Source organism: Drosophila elegans, unplaced genomic scaffold (assembly GCF_018152505.1).
Source record: "Drosophila elegans isolate 14027-0461.03 unplaced genomic scaffold, ASM1815250v1 contig_814, whole genome shotgun sequence".
Lineage (NCBI taxonomy): Eukaryota > Metazoa > Arthropoda > Insecta > Diptera > Drosophilidae > Drosophila > Drosophila elegans.
Window position 1 is genome coordinate 15,762,877 of NW_024546167.1, and position 18,587 is coordinate 15,781,463.

The window sequence follows — 18,587 nt, forward strand, 5'->3', positions numbered from 1 at the left end:
TCCCAATATGCTAGAGTTCAATTTGGCGCACATACACACAATTGCACGCGCACACACACTCACACATTTACATAGATAAAGATATTTATATGGATTTAAGCTACTAAACCTAGCACGCTACTAAGTTTTTTAGTCACACATAGCACGGGCCACAGCACAAAGAGATATATATATATATATAAATATATATATTATTTATAATGAGAGACAGAGAGAGAGAGAGAGAGAGCATTATGATTACAATTTTAGACACCAATATAGGAATAGAATCGGTAAATTTGCATGGATCACAATCACAATAACTTGAGTCCTTAAATTTAGACTGTACCTAATTGTCGATCTGAATTTTTCATTGATTTTCATTTTAGCAAGCGTTGCATACTTTTGGGTTGATTTCTTTTTGAGGGTGAAATAGGTGTAATTAAATGTCGCGTACCTGCGATTGAAAGAAATGAATAGAAAAAGTGTTCAACAGGAGTACGAGTGTGTGTGTGGGTGTGTTTCGTGTGGTCATTTTGGAGGTTTAGTGCGTGCTTCGCATTGAGTAAGAGAAAGTAGGAGAGAAAGTAGAAAGGAAACCATAGAAATCTTGTCTCGTGTGTATGTGAAAATGAAAGGCTTAATTTCAAGCTTAAATAAATATTAAAAGCAACGATTGAAGCTCGTAGCGGAAATATTCCCAGAACAGTGCCACATGTGTCAACATTGATAATAAAAAACCAAACGAAAAAAATTAAAACAAATGATTTTAATGTTAAACTATCAATTTCGGTTTTGGCTGTGTTGCATACTTTTAAGGACCTTTATCATTATTTGAAGCCCAAGTCTGCCCCAAAAGTATGCATGGAGTATACATGCCAAATTTTTTAGATTTCAATGGCAAAATAACAAGGATAAATGTATTGTTTTTATCAAAAAAATAAATATATTCTCTTTCTTATGCAAGGTATGATGAAATGCGCTCAATTGGCTTTGCTAAGTGGGGTTCGGTATTCAAATTTTATTTTGGTTGGGTTTTTGGCCGGCATTGCTAAATTCAAAGGCTTTCTAAACTACGAAAAACATTTCCTTACATTGTATTTATAAATTGTATTTGTTATAGAAAACACGCCAACTCTGACTTACCCAGACCGCTGGAAATGTATTTGCATTATGACTTACAGAACCCAAATCTAAGGAACAACATTTATCCACCCAAAAAGCCTTTAAACTCACAGCCAAAATTTCTGCTGTGTACACGTTTCTGTATTTTCTCTTTTTTTTTTTGCTGCCTTTGTTTTGTATTCTCTGGTTGTTTTTGTTTTTAGCGCTTGCTTCAACATGTGAATGTTCCACAAAAAAATGGTTTCGGGCCGAAATTAAAATGTGCATTTCAATTTAAGGCAAAAGATTCGCTTTGGCAGCCGACTCGACGCGAATCGGTCGGCATTGTCAAAGGGAAAATTTTTTCACTTTCATTTGCCGTTTTTGTAAAACATTCAATTTGATTTTTTTCATTTTTATTCTTTGTTTTTTTTTGTTGCCAAGCGTTTTTTGTTGACTTCTTGATTGGTTTGACTTTGTGGAACAAATTTCGCAATTGAATCAAGTTGAGCTCCTAGATCGAAAACGGGAATGAGAGGCAAGTAAGCTTTACAGAATCTTTTGGGAAAACTTGATACCATATTGTTTATTTTATATTAATGCATTTTGCTTGAGTGTTTGTTTGGCGTTTGATTGTTTTGTTTTTCTTTTGTGGTTGCTGTTTGGTTGTTAGTTAATGTTGCATACTTTCTTTTTATTTATCGTTTGATTGTTTCATATGTCTGTTGTTTTTTTTTGTTTTTTGATGACTACAAATGAAAAATTAAAGCCAACAAAACGAGAAATGACCAACTGAAATTCGGTGAAACTAATTGCTAATTGATATAGGAGAGAAGGAGAGAGCACAAAATGTATTTTCTATGTTAATTAAGCTAAACTGCCAAATGGCAAACTTGTTGAGTTTCGCCACTGATTTATGCTAATCACTGGCCGATGGTATGTTAATTAAACCGCTCTAAATTTACAAGAGGCAGTAGTTGCGTTAATTTACGATTTGGTGGACTCAAATGTGACGCCCAACATGGGGCCTTAAATTACTCTTTTATGGCGCCCAACGAGAGGCCTTCAATTTATGAAATTAAAGCTTAACTTATTTCATTTTGTGGAAACTCATTCTCTGCCTAGGCATGTATATTTGATGTGGATGGGCACTGGGTTCACACGTTTGCTCAAGTTAAGCTGGCAGTTTTTGCAGTACAGTCGCTGGCTCCTTACACAAAACGGCATGGAGGGGTCGTTCAAATCAAAGCAATGAAAATGCTTGTAAATATTCAATGCAATTCTTTTGGTAGGAACCTTTTCATTCGCTAGCCCCGCTTTGCAGTTAATAAAATATTTAAAATATTTTATTGGCTTCGGCATAATGCTCAAACACACACCAATGCAGACCAAGAAAAATATTTTTAATATTTCATGTGCAAATGCGTACTGGGCGTACGAAAACTAATGAACTTAAGAAGAAAAGTTTCAGTTTCAAATAAAAAATATAAAACAGTTTGCATACATAAAGAAAAGGAAGCAGACAGATAGAGGATTAGGTTTGTCGGAAAAGAATAGAGATCAAATGCAAAGCAAGTGAATTATTTACAAGCATTTTCATTGTACTTTCAAATTACAACCAACTGCAAGACGGCAACGTAAGCGGCACAGCGCAATTGTATGGAGGCAATCACGCAGGTGATCATTACGTTACACATATACAAAGAAACACGTGAGACACTTGCACGTGATGAACGAACGATAGAACGGAAAAAAAGGGTTTGTTTCCATATTTTCTGGTATGTAAATGTGTGTTTTTTTTGGTTTTTTTTTAATGGATGCTTTGCAACTTACTTCCGGCGGTGGCGGAGGCGGCTCGGGCGGCGCCACTGGCGTGGTCACGTATGTGTTTTTCTAGTTACGCAATTGGTGAACGATATCGGTTCGTTAACGGATTACATCGACATTGGCGAACGTTGAAAATCAAAAATGTAAGACATAAGACACATAATTCGTGGATGTGTTGCGTGAAACGTATGCATTATCGGTAGGCGAAAATTACAGGTTGAAAGAATATAGTAGTTTCGACAAGAATGACAGCGAGTGAAAGAAAGGATAGTTGAAAAATATTGTGTTGTTTTAGTGCGTGTTTAGCCAAATAAAGTATGTAAAATCCGGTTGATCCGTGGAACTTCGAGAAAACAAGAGATCCATGGAACAACGCCTTAGAAACTAAAGCATAATCTGAGTACTTGTTGCTACAAAACTATAAACGTGTCGTTTAAATCATATATCAGTTGATGTGCTTTATATTTGTTATGTAGGTAATTTGTATTTGATATTTCATAGCTCGTTTTGGGTTTTAGTTTATCTGAGTTAGGTTTAGTGGAGAATAGTTAGAAGCACTTGCTTTGGATACTGTTGAGTACTACTCGACTAGTTTAACAGGGTGCAGCGTGTGTTGGTGGGAGGAGCGCACTAGTTATGTCTGATTTGGTAGTGGTATTGTGGGTGAAGAACTACACACGTCTTTGATTATACTGGTTTTTATTTATACTTTACATATAGTTTAAGCAAGTGCAAAGTAGGCGAAAGTGGGCTCGTGATAAGTAGGGTAGGGTCTCTTTTTGGTGGGGGGTTTATTTTGGAGGTGGGGTCTGTGCAATGTTTCAACTACAGTTGAAGCTAAGTGTGGGACTGGGTGACAGACAGTTAGTTATTGGTTAGAGCGCTTATAGAAAGTTACACTTAGTGGGATAGAGACAGAAGGTTAGGCAGAGATCTAGACAGAGAGAGATAGTTAGATAGCTATAGAGAGAGATAGAGAGAGGTAGAGGTAGAGGTAGAGAGTTGAGCAAAAGCACTAATAGTTTGCTGAGAATTGAATAAAGGTGGTTAAGCTAGTTGTACAGCGCATTTAGTTGTTGGCTGGCAGAGCTCTTAGACTTGAAATATATAGTATCTATGGATATATCGCATATTATAAAAAGTCTACTGAGTTAACAGTTTATTTAAGATTCGTTCCAAAGCGGCTCTACGTTCTAGAATCGGGGATAGTTGGGCACACGCTAAAAGAACTGCAAGATCAAGTAAAGAAGAGATTGAGAAAAAGTTAAATTCTATTAAGTTAACCTAGCATAGAGTTGCCACACTACATAAGGAAAAACTTATGCTCTGATGGAAGTCAACTCTGGGGCGTTTTTAAAATCAAAAAAGAGTTTGTGTCTTGGGCTCGAAACTAGGGAGGCTCGAATAGAAAAGGGTTAACAGATAGAGAGATAGATAGATGGGTAGAGAGAAGTACAGATCGGAAAGATAGTCAGATAGCGGGGTAGTATTGGGGTGGGTATTCGGGTTGGATTGGGGCTGGAAATAAGAATTTCATTTAAGCTGATGATTTTCATTTGACGACTTTTTAGAAACTTGCGCTCTTTGATTTTAGTTTGGGTACTTAGGGGGTCAGAGATTATACTTTTGCTTTACTGAATTGCTTTCTTTTTTTTTGGTTTTTGTAGGGGTTCTTCGCTTCAGAAGAAGACTGACAGAGAGATTCATAGAATGTGGTTTAAATTTAGGTATTTTGTTTGGTATTTTATATTATTACCCATGACTCAGGTGGATAACGAGGAAATGGAGCTATTTCTTTAGTTGCTACATTACTAGGCAACTCAAGTCTTCCACCTAATTTTCGTAGCTTTCTTCTTCTCGCCACCCGAGATTTCGATCTTAGCATCAATGCGGCCTGCATCTTGGTGTTGTTTTTTTTTTCTTTTTGTTAACGGTTAAAGTTCTTTTGTTTTTTTTTCTGTTTTTTTTTGTTTGTTCTTTGCTTGTCTGTCAACGGTGCGTATGCGTCACGTCAGTGGTGCAGTGGTTGCGTTCACAGTTCGAAATCAATGGGATGACACAGGTTACGTTTAGGAGCTTAATAACGTCGTCCAAACTAAATGTCACGTCTGGGCGTTACGTGAATCGTGAGGGCAGCATCCAAAAGGCGTGCGTTCAGTCCGGTTACTTTCTCAACTTTCTCAACAACTACGAGAACGTACTGATAGGCACAAAGAGGAGGAGTATAGAAATAGAAGCAAAGAGTAATAATTTGATTGTTTCTTTTTTTTTTTTTTTTTTGTTGGTTTCTCAACAGATTTCTATGTGTGGTGCTGTAGTTCTTGTGGTGGTTGTTGTTGGGGTTTCTGTAGCTGTGGCTTTGGTTGGAAAACTGCGTCAGCCTTGAGTGGCTGGCGCAGCTGAGTGGCGGGCTGAGGATGGGCTGCGTTGATCGCCAGTGGTCGGCTGCTTTTCTAGCTCCGTTAAGTCGTTGTTGTTGTTGTTGCTGTAGCTGTTGTTGCTGTTGTTGTTGGTGTGGTTGTGGCTGAGGCTCCGGTTTCCAGCGGTGATGCTTCTGGCTGCGCCGGCGACTGCTAGTCCAGCGGCGTTCCTGCGAGTCCTGGCTCATAAACGTGTGGCGCGGTGATCGGGAATCGGATGCGGGCTCTGCTATGGATTTATATCGTTACGTAGCGGAGCGTAACGTAACGCAACGCCTGGCCTTCTGCTACGTAGCGTTCACGTCACGCAGCATTGTATTCGTAGGCGATTTCATTTTCGTTTGGATTTTGGCATTGAAAGCTATAAACATTTATTAATATCTATAAATTGACCGTTGCCGTTAGCGCAGCGTTAACGTAGGCGCACTGCGTCGTTAAGGTAAGTGATTGTTCGCCTTAGTCTATGCATTTCCTAGATTTATCAATTTTCGGTTGCACGTACAAAAGTCTTTGAGTTTAGTTATTAGTTATAAGTTATATTATTATTTCGTTTTTTTTTTTGTTTTATTCCGCTTAGGCTAGTAATTAACGTTAGTGGCAACGAAATTGAGTTTTTGAGTTAATTTCGTTTAGGCTACAATGAGAGAAGGCAATGTCGTTGTCGAATTTTATTGTTGAAGTAACTCTTATTGGTTGTTCAATATCAATATATTATTTTGGTTCGATCACATTTGGTGCAGTTAATTTAAGTTTTAGTAAGTAGAAAAAATATTTAAAGCTTTCTTGTTATGTTCGGTTGTAGTAGCACTAAATGTCGTTATCGCTAGCTATACAAAAGTCAAGCCCACACAATATATGCTCTTATTTTTTGATTTCTCGTTATCGTCCGCTGCTGCCATATTCCGAGGCTTAATTAACGTTGATTTGGTTGCCTACTAAAAGTGTCTTTATTTATATTTTATTAGTGGTTCATATCACATTTGTTGCAGTTTTCCAATTCATGGCTTTCGTTTGTTTTATTCAATTTATATATTGCACATGGGAGTTTTTTTTGTGTTCTTTGCTGCGGCTCCATTTAAAATTTGCTGTTGAATGGATAAATAATGCTTGATTTCAATTATGGGTTATTCAGTGAGTTGGTTTAAGCTTTTTGGTTCGGCACTATGTGTACATTTGTAGAGCTTTAAATCAATGGCCGACAGTTGAAATATTGTATGGTGTTATGAATTATATTTACTTTTGCTTTAAATTATTAATATGGAGTGTTATTTTTCATCATTTTATTAATTTCATTTGTTAAAGTCGTTTGTTTGAAGTCGTTTTATCAAGTAGTTGATTTAAGTCCATGAATATAAACGAGAGTTCTGGGAAAGGGCTTGCAAACAATGAAGACCATGTCAATAAACCAAATTATTCATTTATGAAGATAGCTCCACTTGAACGCACTCTTGTGCACTCTTGGCACATCTTCGACTTGAATCAATTTCAAATCCTTTGCCCTCCTGACTGCAAAGTTAAGACATGTCGAGTGCAAAGTTTCCAGGCCGTTGCAAATCACTTGCAAAAATCTGGTGAGTAATGCAAACATAGGAAATATTTATGGCATATAAGCCATGTTGCTGCCCTGCAATGCCATAATTCAAATGGCTGCGTTGAGATGGAAGCACGAACTCGAGCACAAGAAAGGAAGGCCGTGGCAAAGTTACGGCAGCCCAGAGCTGCAGCTGGTGGAATTCATATGCAAATCCGCAGCAGGATGCCTTTGTTGGGCAAGTGGAACGGCGACCTAAGCAAAACTGGCAACTGCGAACCGAAAATTTCAATAATTCAACAGCGCAAAGCGGAAAAAGTCACTCGTTGAACGATGCAGATGAAATTTTAATGAAATACAGATTCATGAAAAAGCCACACACGCTTTTAGACGACGCAGCACATATACACTGTCCTTCATACAGTTGTGTTCAAAATTATAGCAACAATAAATGGCGAGAAATCTTCTTTTAAGATCCTAATGCTTGTGCTGCACATATATAAGCTGAAAATTATTTCAGTAAAAAAAATACAATATACGTAAATTGCTGTTCTCAGACTGTAACAGAAATCATTTCTTCTGTGAAATTTTCAGAGTGATTATCTTTAATTAAAATATATATAACTCTTTTTGTTTTTTACCCCAAACAATCAATTTGTTAAATTTATCCTATTTGACAAAGAACCGACTTCCGTTTTTAAAATCATTTATTAAGATGTGACAAAATTATAATTATAATATCTTAAACGCTTCCATATATGTGGGGTTTTTCCAGTTTTAAATTGAAAACTATAAGTATGGCCCACACTGTGGATCTATATCCATACAATACACAGACCTCGTGGTCGTTAATAGAGAAAAACACGACACAGGCGCAGCTGACATAACAAAAGCTGGATGGCTGACTCCGACTGACTGGTTGCAACGCCTAAAAGATTGCTACATTTTCGCAATTAAACACAGACGCGGAATGTATGTGTGCTTTGTGTGTGTGTGTGTGTGAGTGTGAGATGCTACACATGTTGCTATTTGGCATCTAGTCGCCAACAGCGGCAGCAACAATGTCATGCTGACAACATAAGCGCATCAAAAGTATACTATGAAAATTAATTTGTGCGCCATGATTTTGCCAAAGAGATACATATATGGTATAGCTAGGATAAAGGGGCAAAGATGGGGGACAATGGGTTTCGGAAGAGTGGAAATAATATATGACTCTTTGCTGTAAATTTCATTAACACTGAATTGCCCTATTCTTTTGTGAGAAATTGTCTGTCGGGTACCATGCATTTTATGGCCAATTGTGTCGAGTGCATTACACCGAAATTTATACAGCTCTGCGGATAAAGTTAAGTGGATATTCCAACGATTTTTGCCAAGGGCACTTCAATTTCATCAGCACTGCATTGACAGATGGTCGATTATAGTTTAACTTAACTCTTTCAATTATAAAATGCCATCAATAACTCGGTGAAGGCAGAGGATTTACAGCTTTGAGACATTTTCTTATTAATGGCTGTAATAACTTAACTTGCCATCTCTTGTAAATTATGAAAAAAATTAAAATCCGAACTGTTCTAGAAGTAAAACCTTTAAACCTTTAAAAATCTATCATTTTTTTTTAATTTTTTATTAGGTTTATTTAGTATTATATAATTTACAATAATTAAATAACTTTGTTTCCTGCCTTCGTCAATAGAATTTCATAAAAATGAAATTGCAGAATTATTATACAAGTAAGGCTTTTGAAAATCTCAACCCTTTTTAGTTTTCGTTATGTTTATTTTGTATTATTTAATTGTTGTTTTCGATAAGACTGTTTTCTCCCCTTCATAAATACAAATATAAGTGAAACCATATTTTCGTAGCTTAAATCATCTGATTTACGAAATGCCACGACAGTTTACCCTTAACCTTTTTATCCAGTGTTAGTAATGTTTGAGCTTATGGAAATTCAACTTTCACATTTCGATGCCAGTGAAAATGCAGCTAGGGGCACTGCTAAATCAATATGATGGGAAGCAGGAGGCACGAAAGTAGCCCAGAAAACCGCAACTAAGTAGCCAACCAACCACATAGCCCCAAATCGACTGTTGCTCAGGTGGCATTGCTGAGTGCATACATCTCAGGTTAATTAATGTGAATGGCGAAACCCTCTGTCGGGTGAATTTTTGGCACAACGCCCGCTGACTTGTTCACCTGATGTGCCAGTGGCAGTGGCAGTGGGACTCTCGACGGGCGACTTGTCTGTTGGTAATTAAAGGCGAACGAGGCGCCCCTCAACGAGGAATTTGCATATGCCACATACCGTGAGAAATGGCAACTGTCCTCGTTGAGAGTCATGTTATTTGATTGTTGACAGCCATCGAGGCGGTCGAGTGTGTGTCTGCGTGCCTGCTGTTTCTGTTTCTGTTTGCTGTTTGCTGTTGTCTATTTGCTCGACATTGGCTGGTAAATATACCCTGTCCAACCGCTAACCAACGTTAATTGAGCATAAGTTATTGAGATGTTTCGATTCGGGGGCAGGCTTAAACGACACGTAATTTGTGTCGAATTTTTTAGTGGAAAATAAACTGTTTATTACTATTGAATAATATTTAAAATCTTGCCATTTTATAGTGAAATTGAATGGCCATATAAGGCACGGAAATAAATAAAAGTAGAAAGCATTTTTTAAACTGTTTTTTATGCAGTGTTAAACGACACGAAATTGGTGTGGAATTTTCTAGTGAATAAACAACTTTTTACTACAATTTGTCAATATTTGAAAACATCACGATGTACGAGTTTTATCTGGCCATTTAAGAGTTAAATTGAATTGTCGCATAAAGTTTTAATGGAAACACCTGTAGAAATTATATTTTTAACCGTCTATCATCTACAAAAAATATGCATTAAGAGTGAGTCTGCAGAAATCACTATAAGGTATGCAATAATTTTAGTCTGGAAGACTTTTAAATAGAAAACGTACATATTTTTTATTGCTTAACTTTTAGCCACCTTTATAAATAATTTTAAAGCCGTACAAATTTCTAATCATAGAAAAACATAGTTGACAAAAACGCGCATTCAATAATACCAAATTATTTACTCAAAGGTATTTGTAAATATTGCTCAATTTACGACTCAGTGTTATGGCTAAACGAATGCAAATCGACGTATGTACCACGAAATTCCCTTCTGCATAAATCCCGTTTTCCAATTTCGCTAGTAATCGCCCTTTTGGGACTGCCGTTGAAGCTGTAAGAGTAATTTGTGTCTTTTTAAATGATTTTTATTGTCGATGGCAGCGGCAACAATCAACAAGAGCACAACGCTGGCCAAAATTCGAAGATAAATGTTGGCTGCATGGGGATGAGCAAACAGAGAAAAAAGCATCGAGCCAAAATCGAAAATTAATTTAAATGCGGCTTTGTAATAAACGAGAAGAATTTCTCTTTGTCTGTCTTACTTTCTCTTTTTCTTTCACTCCGTGTGTGTGTGTGTGTGTGTGAGTTTGGGTGAATGAATTATGCAACAATAATTCAATGAAGCCGCCGCAAAGTATGCAATAAACAAGAAACTGTCGTTGGTTTTTGGTCGGATTGGTTTTTTTCGTTGTGCACAAGGATGATTACCACTTTATTTGCGAGATGGCTTTTGGGAAAGCCAGAATAAAGGGTGGCGAGTGGAGAGTGCTGAGTCGGGCTGTGCACTGGCAATATGTCAGTTACAATTACGAGAACAGGCCCAGACCGACGTGCCTGACAAACAATTACCAGCAACCGCCGAGAATTGGGAAAATTGGGCCAGTAGGATGTCTCTGCTCCGGGCGAAGGAAGCTGGCGCCGGATCTGGGCGACAGTTTGAGTAATTATCGAGGCTGCATTCTGAGGCAGCCACAATCGCCAGCGTCGCACTTTTTTTGTGGCCCTACATCTCGTGTAATTGGAAATTAAATTACGAGTACGATAGACGACGAAGCAGCGGCTTTATATCAAGGCATCTTGTTCATTTGGGCGTAAGCGATTTGAATCATCAAATCAACCAATCGAACGGCCTCGAATCCTTGATTGGATCAACAAGCTTTTATGCATTTAGTCTAGTAGCTGTGGCCTTGACTTGGGTTTTCAATTAATATCAACGTTGCCTTAGCTAGATAATTGGGAAAACTAAATTGCAATAGCAATTATGTTGTTAAGCCATGAAACCAAGCAAAAAATGTTTATGGCAATTTAATGTTTGATGCTTAACATTTAAAAATTCAACAAAGTTTATCTGTTAAAAACTCTTAAAATTATCTTCCTAAAATAACTATTAAAAATCTTTTAATGAAAATTAAAGCTGCATGTAAATTTTAAAATACCGAAACCCATGTTAAGTTGTAATCCCCATCTATGCACCTAAATTACAAGGTACTGCCGCTAAATCTGTTCTAAATTCCCTGCAAAGATCCCACACAAACATGGGCAATTAATGCTAATGCAGTTATTTATCTCAATGTCGCCATTTTGTTTATTCATAAATTCTAGAAAACCCCCTTTCCTTCGCCGGACAAACCGCTGCGATTGTAGTACGTTTATTTCCACCTTTATTACAAGTCTTTCACCCATTTTCATTTCACGGTTTTTAAGGGGAGTGTGGGAGAAAAGGGGAGGGGCGAGGGGCGGCGTGGGCGGTGGGGACAAATGGTGATGATGATATTTTTTCGCATTTCTGGCGTCGTCCGCCATTTTGCCGCATACTTTTTTTCCTCTATTTTCCAGCTAATTTACTAGCTGTTGTTTTTGTGCACGAGGCGCTCGGGACTGCATACACATACATATACGGGGAAACGCATACATATACACATTAAAGTCCATTCCATGTCTCTCTTAGCGATTCGAGTGGCACCGAAGGAGACTAGAAATGACGCTGGCGTGGGTTCCAGGGAATATAATAAATATCAGCCGCCGCCAGTCGCTTTTGCTGTTTACTTTCTTCGTTTTTATACTTTCTCTTTGGCCCTTTAATTTTTTACACCCAGTTCTTGTCGAGAACACGGGGTACCGAGAGCTTTTGTGGATATGAGATTGCCTCAAATCCTCAGCGGTACGATCATATTATCGTGCTCATAAAGTTTAAACTTATTGTACTTTGGAATATTTCTTATAAGTTTAAAAGTGCCTTAAAATTCCATTTTTGTGCAAGTAAAAGATATGTGATAAACTGTTTTTAAATAAAACATCATCTGTATATATTTTAGAACCCACTCTTTTTACAGTATATTATAAAAATTTAAATTGCAGAATCCTGAAGAATTTCCGAATAATAAATACTGATAGTGTTAAATGTGTTTTCCGAACTCTATGTTTCTTAAAAGAGTAATTGTTGTAATAAAGTATACTAAGATATCGAAAAACATCATTAATTTGTAATTCTGAAATTGTGTACTTCAATATTGACTTGTATGAAATACTATTTAGTATGTGTATCTGCAGTTTCTCATCACCTTGATCCACTTGTATTCAATACAGTTAAAAACGTGTGTCGGCAGTTTCTCATCTGCTAATGAGAATAATTTTGTCGACTTAGAAAGATTTATTTGTTTTGCTGAAATGGTTTTGTGTGGACTTCGTTTTCCTCTTGGCCAGGCGTTTCCGCCTTCAGTCCGGCCTTACAGAGATTTTCTTTTGTGCGCACGTTTGGTTTAATTTGTGCAAGTTTTGTGCTTTATCCCGCATAAAGGCATACATATACATGGTTGATTCGCTGCTTATGCAAGTCAAATAATAGCGCAGTGCTAAGTTTTTTAATTTACCGCCTCTCATCCGGAGCACGTTAAGTGAGTCGTGAGCTCAAAAACCAAGTGCAACTCGGTGGCAACTTTAAGGAGGCAAACTTTAAGTGTAGCGCCCGCCACCCGCCACCTTTTATGCACTTTTATGGCACACATTCAGTGTTGCCATTAGCCTTTTACACAACATTTGGCAAACGGCGCCAGTTGAGGGAGGTGACCTGGCTGGAGAAAAAAAAAAACTGGCAGAGGAGTTGGAGGCGGTCTTGGGCTTGGGCTTGAGTTTGGGTTTGTGTTTGAGCCTGCCAAGCTTTTTCGGGCAGCGCATTATCGGGCCGATACAAAGGCACATTATGCGCTTCCGATTCTCGGATTGTTGTTATGCATGCACTTGCAGTCGCTGTTCGCTGCTATTCTCTCCTGCATTTGGCATTTTTCTTGTCGATGCCGCCGTTATGGCATCGCCTCAAAATGGGGCTAGTCGAGAGGAAAGCTGCACGGACATATCGAGCTTGTTGACTCCTGCCAAAAGCTACTTGTCCTTATTAGAGATGCCATACGAATAACAGTGCGGGGGGTGGCCGGTTGTCAAAGCTACTTGAATAGAAGCGATAGAATATTTGAAATTTGTATTGTACGACAAAGGAAACATTCTCTGTATCATAACTTCATTGGAAATTCAATTGAAGGACCACAGAAATCTCTCATAGTTCAACTGCGGAACTTTACATAATTTTTCGCAGAAAAGACTTTAAATTCATAAATTTTTTGTTTTAAAATATTACCCATACGACACATAAGCCAGCCATCCTGACGGAGTATTCTCAGTGCTCTTAATTAAAAGCTTGGTCTTAATGGCAGCAATATATAATCTTAATTTTGAAAAATTCAGTTGTCAAAACCTCATTAACATATTGGCAATTAGAACCTGTCCCAATAACTCTTTTATATATAAACAAAACTAACACAGTGCTAAAGTCATTTGGCACTTTACCAAAAATGGGTCTTTCAAATTAGCAAATAATTCAAATAATTTTTAGAATCAACAATTTAAGTACTATTTTTATAAATATCTGTGAAAAACACGTTATACTTAAACCTTTGTTTGCATTACCCAAGGTATTATGCACATATTACTAATTACTAATATAAAGGCGATATTGCTAAGATGACAAAAATGAGTTGGTTGTTCCTGTTAACAAATTATGCTGATTAAAAAAACCATTTACCATATTTTTTAGGCGACACTCTAGCAAACACTCCACTCATAACATTCATACACGCATAATAGGATTATTGGGCATGCACAAGACACATAAGCAAGCAAATTATCGTTGTTGGGAATACAGTTAGTTATTGGGATCAGGATCTGGATGAGGGCAGGCCAGGATCGACCCGGAATTACCATTACCTCGAGGTGCTCACACACGCAGATGCCCTCCTCGCAGTAGGCGCATATCTGCATCTTGCGCCCATTGACCCCCAATCCCTTGAAGATCAGCTGCGGTTCGTCGGCGAGCAGCGGTTCGTACTGTGTGGTTTGGACTCCGGCGCTGAACTGCAGCTCCCGCAGCTGCCGCTTGATGCCACCACTACCACCTGTTCCGATGTCCTGCTCGAAGGCGTCGCTCCGGCGCATCCTGTAGACGCTGCACTTGCGCTCCAGCTGACCCGGTGCCGGCGGATGCATGGGCTCATCCTCATCATCCAAAGCCTCTCCAGCGGTCAACGGTTGCCGCTCGGCCGAGGACTCCAGCAGCTCCTCCGGGCCGGGGCGTCGCAGCTTCACCACGTGGCCCGGCGAGGCCATGGGCGTGGCCGGCGTTACAATGATGGCATCATGGTGGGGCACAAACATGGCACCAGCACCGACTCCACCTCCAGCTAACTCTGCCTCCAGGGCGGCGGCAGCGGCAGCGGAAGTGCTGGCCAGCGGCGGAGACGTGGGCGTGGGTGCCTCCAACGAGGTCACTGTCGTTTTAACGCCGGCCACAACCGATGGCGACTCCACCAGTTCCATGGCCTCCATGGCATCCATGGCCATGTGGGAGACGAGCGGCAGGGTGGCCGTGGCGGATTTGTGCAGCTGTCCGGCCGAGATGACCGGATGGAATCCGGCGGTGCTGCTGCTGCTGCCGGAGTGCCGATGCACCAGTTTCGGTGAGACGCGTCCGTGGGAGGAGGCGAACTGTTGGTAGGGCGTCTGGCCGTGATGGATACTCAGCGCAGGCGCGTGGGCGGGGCCGTGGGAGTGCGAATGGGCGTGGGCGTGGGCGTGTGCATGGGCGTGGGCGTGGCCATGATGCATGCGCAGCTGCAACACCGATTGGGTGTCACCCTCATCGATTGGCAGTAGGAGCTTCGATTGCGTCGTATAGGTGGCGCTCAGTTTGCGACCATGTGGCGTGGGTGCCCGCAAATAGCTGGTGGGCAGCTGATGGAACTGGCGCGACTGGCTGCGAGTGGGCGTGGAAGCGCCCTCAGCGGCATGATCGCCGGATGCGAGTCCGGCGGCTCCGGCCGCCTTCGGTGGATGTAGTTTCGCCTGGAGCTGTTGGGTCTTCTTCTGCTGGCGCTGGCGTTGCCGTGCCTGGCGAGAGGCCAGCGAGGCGCCACCAGCAGCTGCATACATCTTGGTTTTTTAGGGTGGGGGGAAAGGGGAACGGGTTTCGGGGAGCTTTACCTCTAATTACAAACTAAGAACAGGGGCGAGGTCCTAGGATTACATTCGGTTTTGCAGTTGTTTTACCGACAGACCTAAGCTCAAGTTTACTTTAAATAAATTATATAATAACTATAATAACACCAGCTGTCAATTGTACTCTTGTATTCCTTTCTGTTCAAATTAATAATAGTTTCTCTCTAGCTGCCTATCCTGAAATCCACTACCTATATAAAGCGTGTGTAAAACGAATTTTAAAAAAATTGTTAGCAAAAAGTATTTCGTTTTTCGTTTTATGTCCCTGTAGAAACGACTCTTTAACCGTATCCGTATCCCCTTGTGTTATTCTATCTCATCAGAATTATGTTGCCCCCAAATATCTGGTGTGTTGTGGTGTCCTGTTTGACATAAATGATTGTACTTTGGATTACTTGCTTAAGCTTCAACCGAATGGCGTACAAAAATGGCTCAAAATGAATTGTTGTGAAACCATCGAAAGTAAACTTGTCAACTTCGAAACGAGAAAATGTTACAACTTTAACTTAGGCTAGGGTTATCCGAAAGATATATGTTTTGTGCATATTCGCAGTGTTCAACTTTCCGTCTCTTCTCTTGGTTTGTATATCAAAAAATATGTTTCAAAAAATTTGTTGTCCTTTGGTTTTCGGTGTCTATTAAAATATGTTTTACAAATATTTCAATCTCTGCTTATAAACATTTAAAAAATATTCTATCTGCACAATCAAATTGCATACAATTGGGCGTATTGTCTGTGTGTATCCATCGACATGTTTTTAGTTGGAGCTGTGCTTGATTTCCTTGTGGGATTATGACAATATAAACGAAGTGTTTAATTTTTGGTTTTTTTGTTTCTGGGTACGTTTTGCCAAAGCTTAGCTGCGTTGTTGCCTATAAAATTTTCAATGCATAATTTGCCTTTTGCCTAGCTAATGTCCATTTGGGGTATCAAAAAGCATCTAAATTGTAAACTCACACATATATATATATATTTCATATGATTTCTTTTTTTTTGGATCTTTTGATGAATTCCTGCAGCTGCTCGTTTTGTTTGTTCTTGACCTTGGAAGTGAACTATTTTTGGTAAAATACTCTCTGAGCTTCTTTCGTTATTTTCTGTTTTATTTTAACATGCGCATCTGTTGCAAACATACGCCCATAGAATAAATCAGCTAATCATTTTCACTATGCTACATTTCCCCTCTTTTTTTCTCTGGTCGAGATACCATTTTGAACTCGCTGCTACTGGCTCATTGCACAACATTATCTTAACTTAGGTTTAGAGACGGATTTACTGCAAGGAACATGTGAATAACATATTATGCATAACCGGACTTAAGACTAATCCATATTAAATATACACAAATATTACAATTTATTTTTTAAGCAGCGCTGAAAAGTAAATTAGTGTGTATAAAGATGGAGACAGAAGGGAAATGTTAATAAAGTGCTTAAATGAAAATGGGTATCAACATCAGCATTGCAAAGTTCTCACTGGCTCTCTTTCTATTCTTAAATTGTGAGAAATAATTTTAGTATAATAAAAGTATTCCAGGGCTTTAGAAATATTAACAAAATATTTCCAAAGCTTGAAGATACAATTTTAGATAAATTAAATGCTGTGAAAACCATCACCGAAAACTTTGTTTTATCAAGAGAAATGTTGCAGTATTTTTGCCCCCCCTTTAAGTTTTATTATATCTTTTCCATTTCCATTAACATTTTCGTGCCATGGAAGTTGGGCCAAAATTAGTTTTACTATGCACCCAAAACGCCTGTTACAACTTGTAAAGAATATTATATAGAAATATATGAAATTTAAATATTTCGCATTCCTTCAGTCATTTGCAAAAGATTAAATGCATCCTCAGTTTCCCAATGCCATTAAATGAATGCCACCTTAAATGTTTTCAGGCAAATAAAAATTACGGGAATTTCCTTCTCTCATATTTTATGTATTTTAACGTCTGCATGCCATTTTGGCGTAAACATGCAAATTAAAAAATAAAGGGGAAACAAACACAAAAATGCAAAATAGGAAGGGCAGGCCACCGCCCGCATTTCGCTATTATTTTTTTTTAAGAACATATAACCTTAACATTTGCCATGGCAAAAGAACTGTGGGGCCAAAAAAAAAAGTACGTTTTCAGGTCTGCAAGCACGTCCCTTTGAGAAAGTTCTCCACTTTTCCTTAATTTCATTTCCGCTGCCATTTCAAGACTCTTCAATAGCTGGCTTTTACCAAACAGCACCTTGGGCAACTATTTTGCTCGTGACCTGCGTAGTTTTCGTGTTGGCCAACTTCATTTGGTGGCGACAATTTTTTTAGGCTCTCGAAAACACTTTGTTGGGATGTGTATGTGTTTATATAACAATTTGTACTGCTTTTGGCTCAGCCAAGCACGCACTCAGGGCTAATTAAAACTCAGCCACGGCAACGCCCCAAAAAGTAAAATAGCAGCTAAAAGAGCGAGCAAAAAAATATAGGGATTATAGGGGCCAGCAATGCCTGCTACCAGGTACATGCTAGTGCGACAAAAACAAAAGCCAAAATATTGCGACTCAATTTCCAGTGTAGTTGAAAGTTGGCCCAAATGTGCTGACGCTGACGTGTTGCTTGGCTCTGCATTTTATTTTATTTTTGGCACAAACAAAATGCCAAGCCGCGAGATTTTACGGTTTGAAACAAATAGGACACTAGATAGGAAACGAGTTTGTTTAAATTGTAATATTACAACTGATTTTAAAGCTCATGCTAATAAAATAGTATGCCAACTCTAAAACATAAGCTTAACTTAATTTTGTTAAAAATAAGACAAAGGAAGCCTTTGCATATTAGTTTAAATATTTAAGAAGGAATAATTTACTACCTGTTTTAATTTTATAAAATCAAAAAAAAAAGTTTTAAAATTAAAGGCTTTTACTAGAAAAAAAATTTTAAATTGCTTTCAGTAATATAAAAAGAATTTAAGCCTGTAAAACCCAAAGCCAATTAGATATTATTTCTTTGCTAATTAACAAAATTTACCCTGCCAGCATTTTAATTGCTAGCCTATTTACATATTGACCATTTGTAAGCAAAACGGCCAACACACGCCTATTGTGTATGTAGATGTTGCCAGCAAACTGAGCCACAATGTTGTGGGCCAGGAAATATGAATTTAGATGGCAGCAATTAACGCCGCATCGCAGGTAGGTGAGAAAAGCCACAATGAAAATCAATATGATTGCAAAATAATAATAATTTCATATCGTAGAGTAGGATATCAAGAGCAGCAAGGCAGGTTCTTT

The 18,587-nt window shown here is 38.7% G+C and overlaps 1 protein-coding gene across 4 annotated transcripts in view; it reads right to left on the minus strand.

Annotated features, from left to right (window-relative positions):
* Nucleotides 1-18,587, minus strand: part of LOC108149309 (rho GTPase-activating protein gacF) — a 46,425-nt gene that overhangs the window by 11,836 nt on the left and 16,002 nt on the right. The window contains exons 1-2 of one of the 4 annotated variants that reach the window (XM_017276761.2): nt 4,667-5,274; nt 2,917-2,976 (exon numbers count right to left, since the gene is read on the minus strand). The exons of 1 other annotated variant lie outside the window; for it this stretch is intronic. In XM_017276761.2, the coding sequence (XP_017132250.1) occupies nt 2,917-2,976; nt 4,667-4,810 (204 nt within the window). In that variant the 5' untranslated portion in view covers nt 4,811-5,274. Of the gene's footprint in view, nt 1-2,916; nt 2,977-4,666; nt 5,275-14,027; nt 15,251-18,587 lie in introns of those variants that run through there. 2 more of the 4 variants (XM_017276760.2, XM_017276762.2) reach the window with 2 other exon arrangements.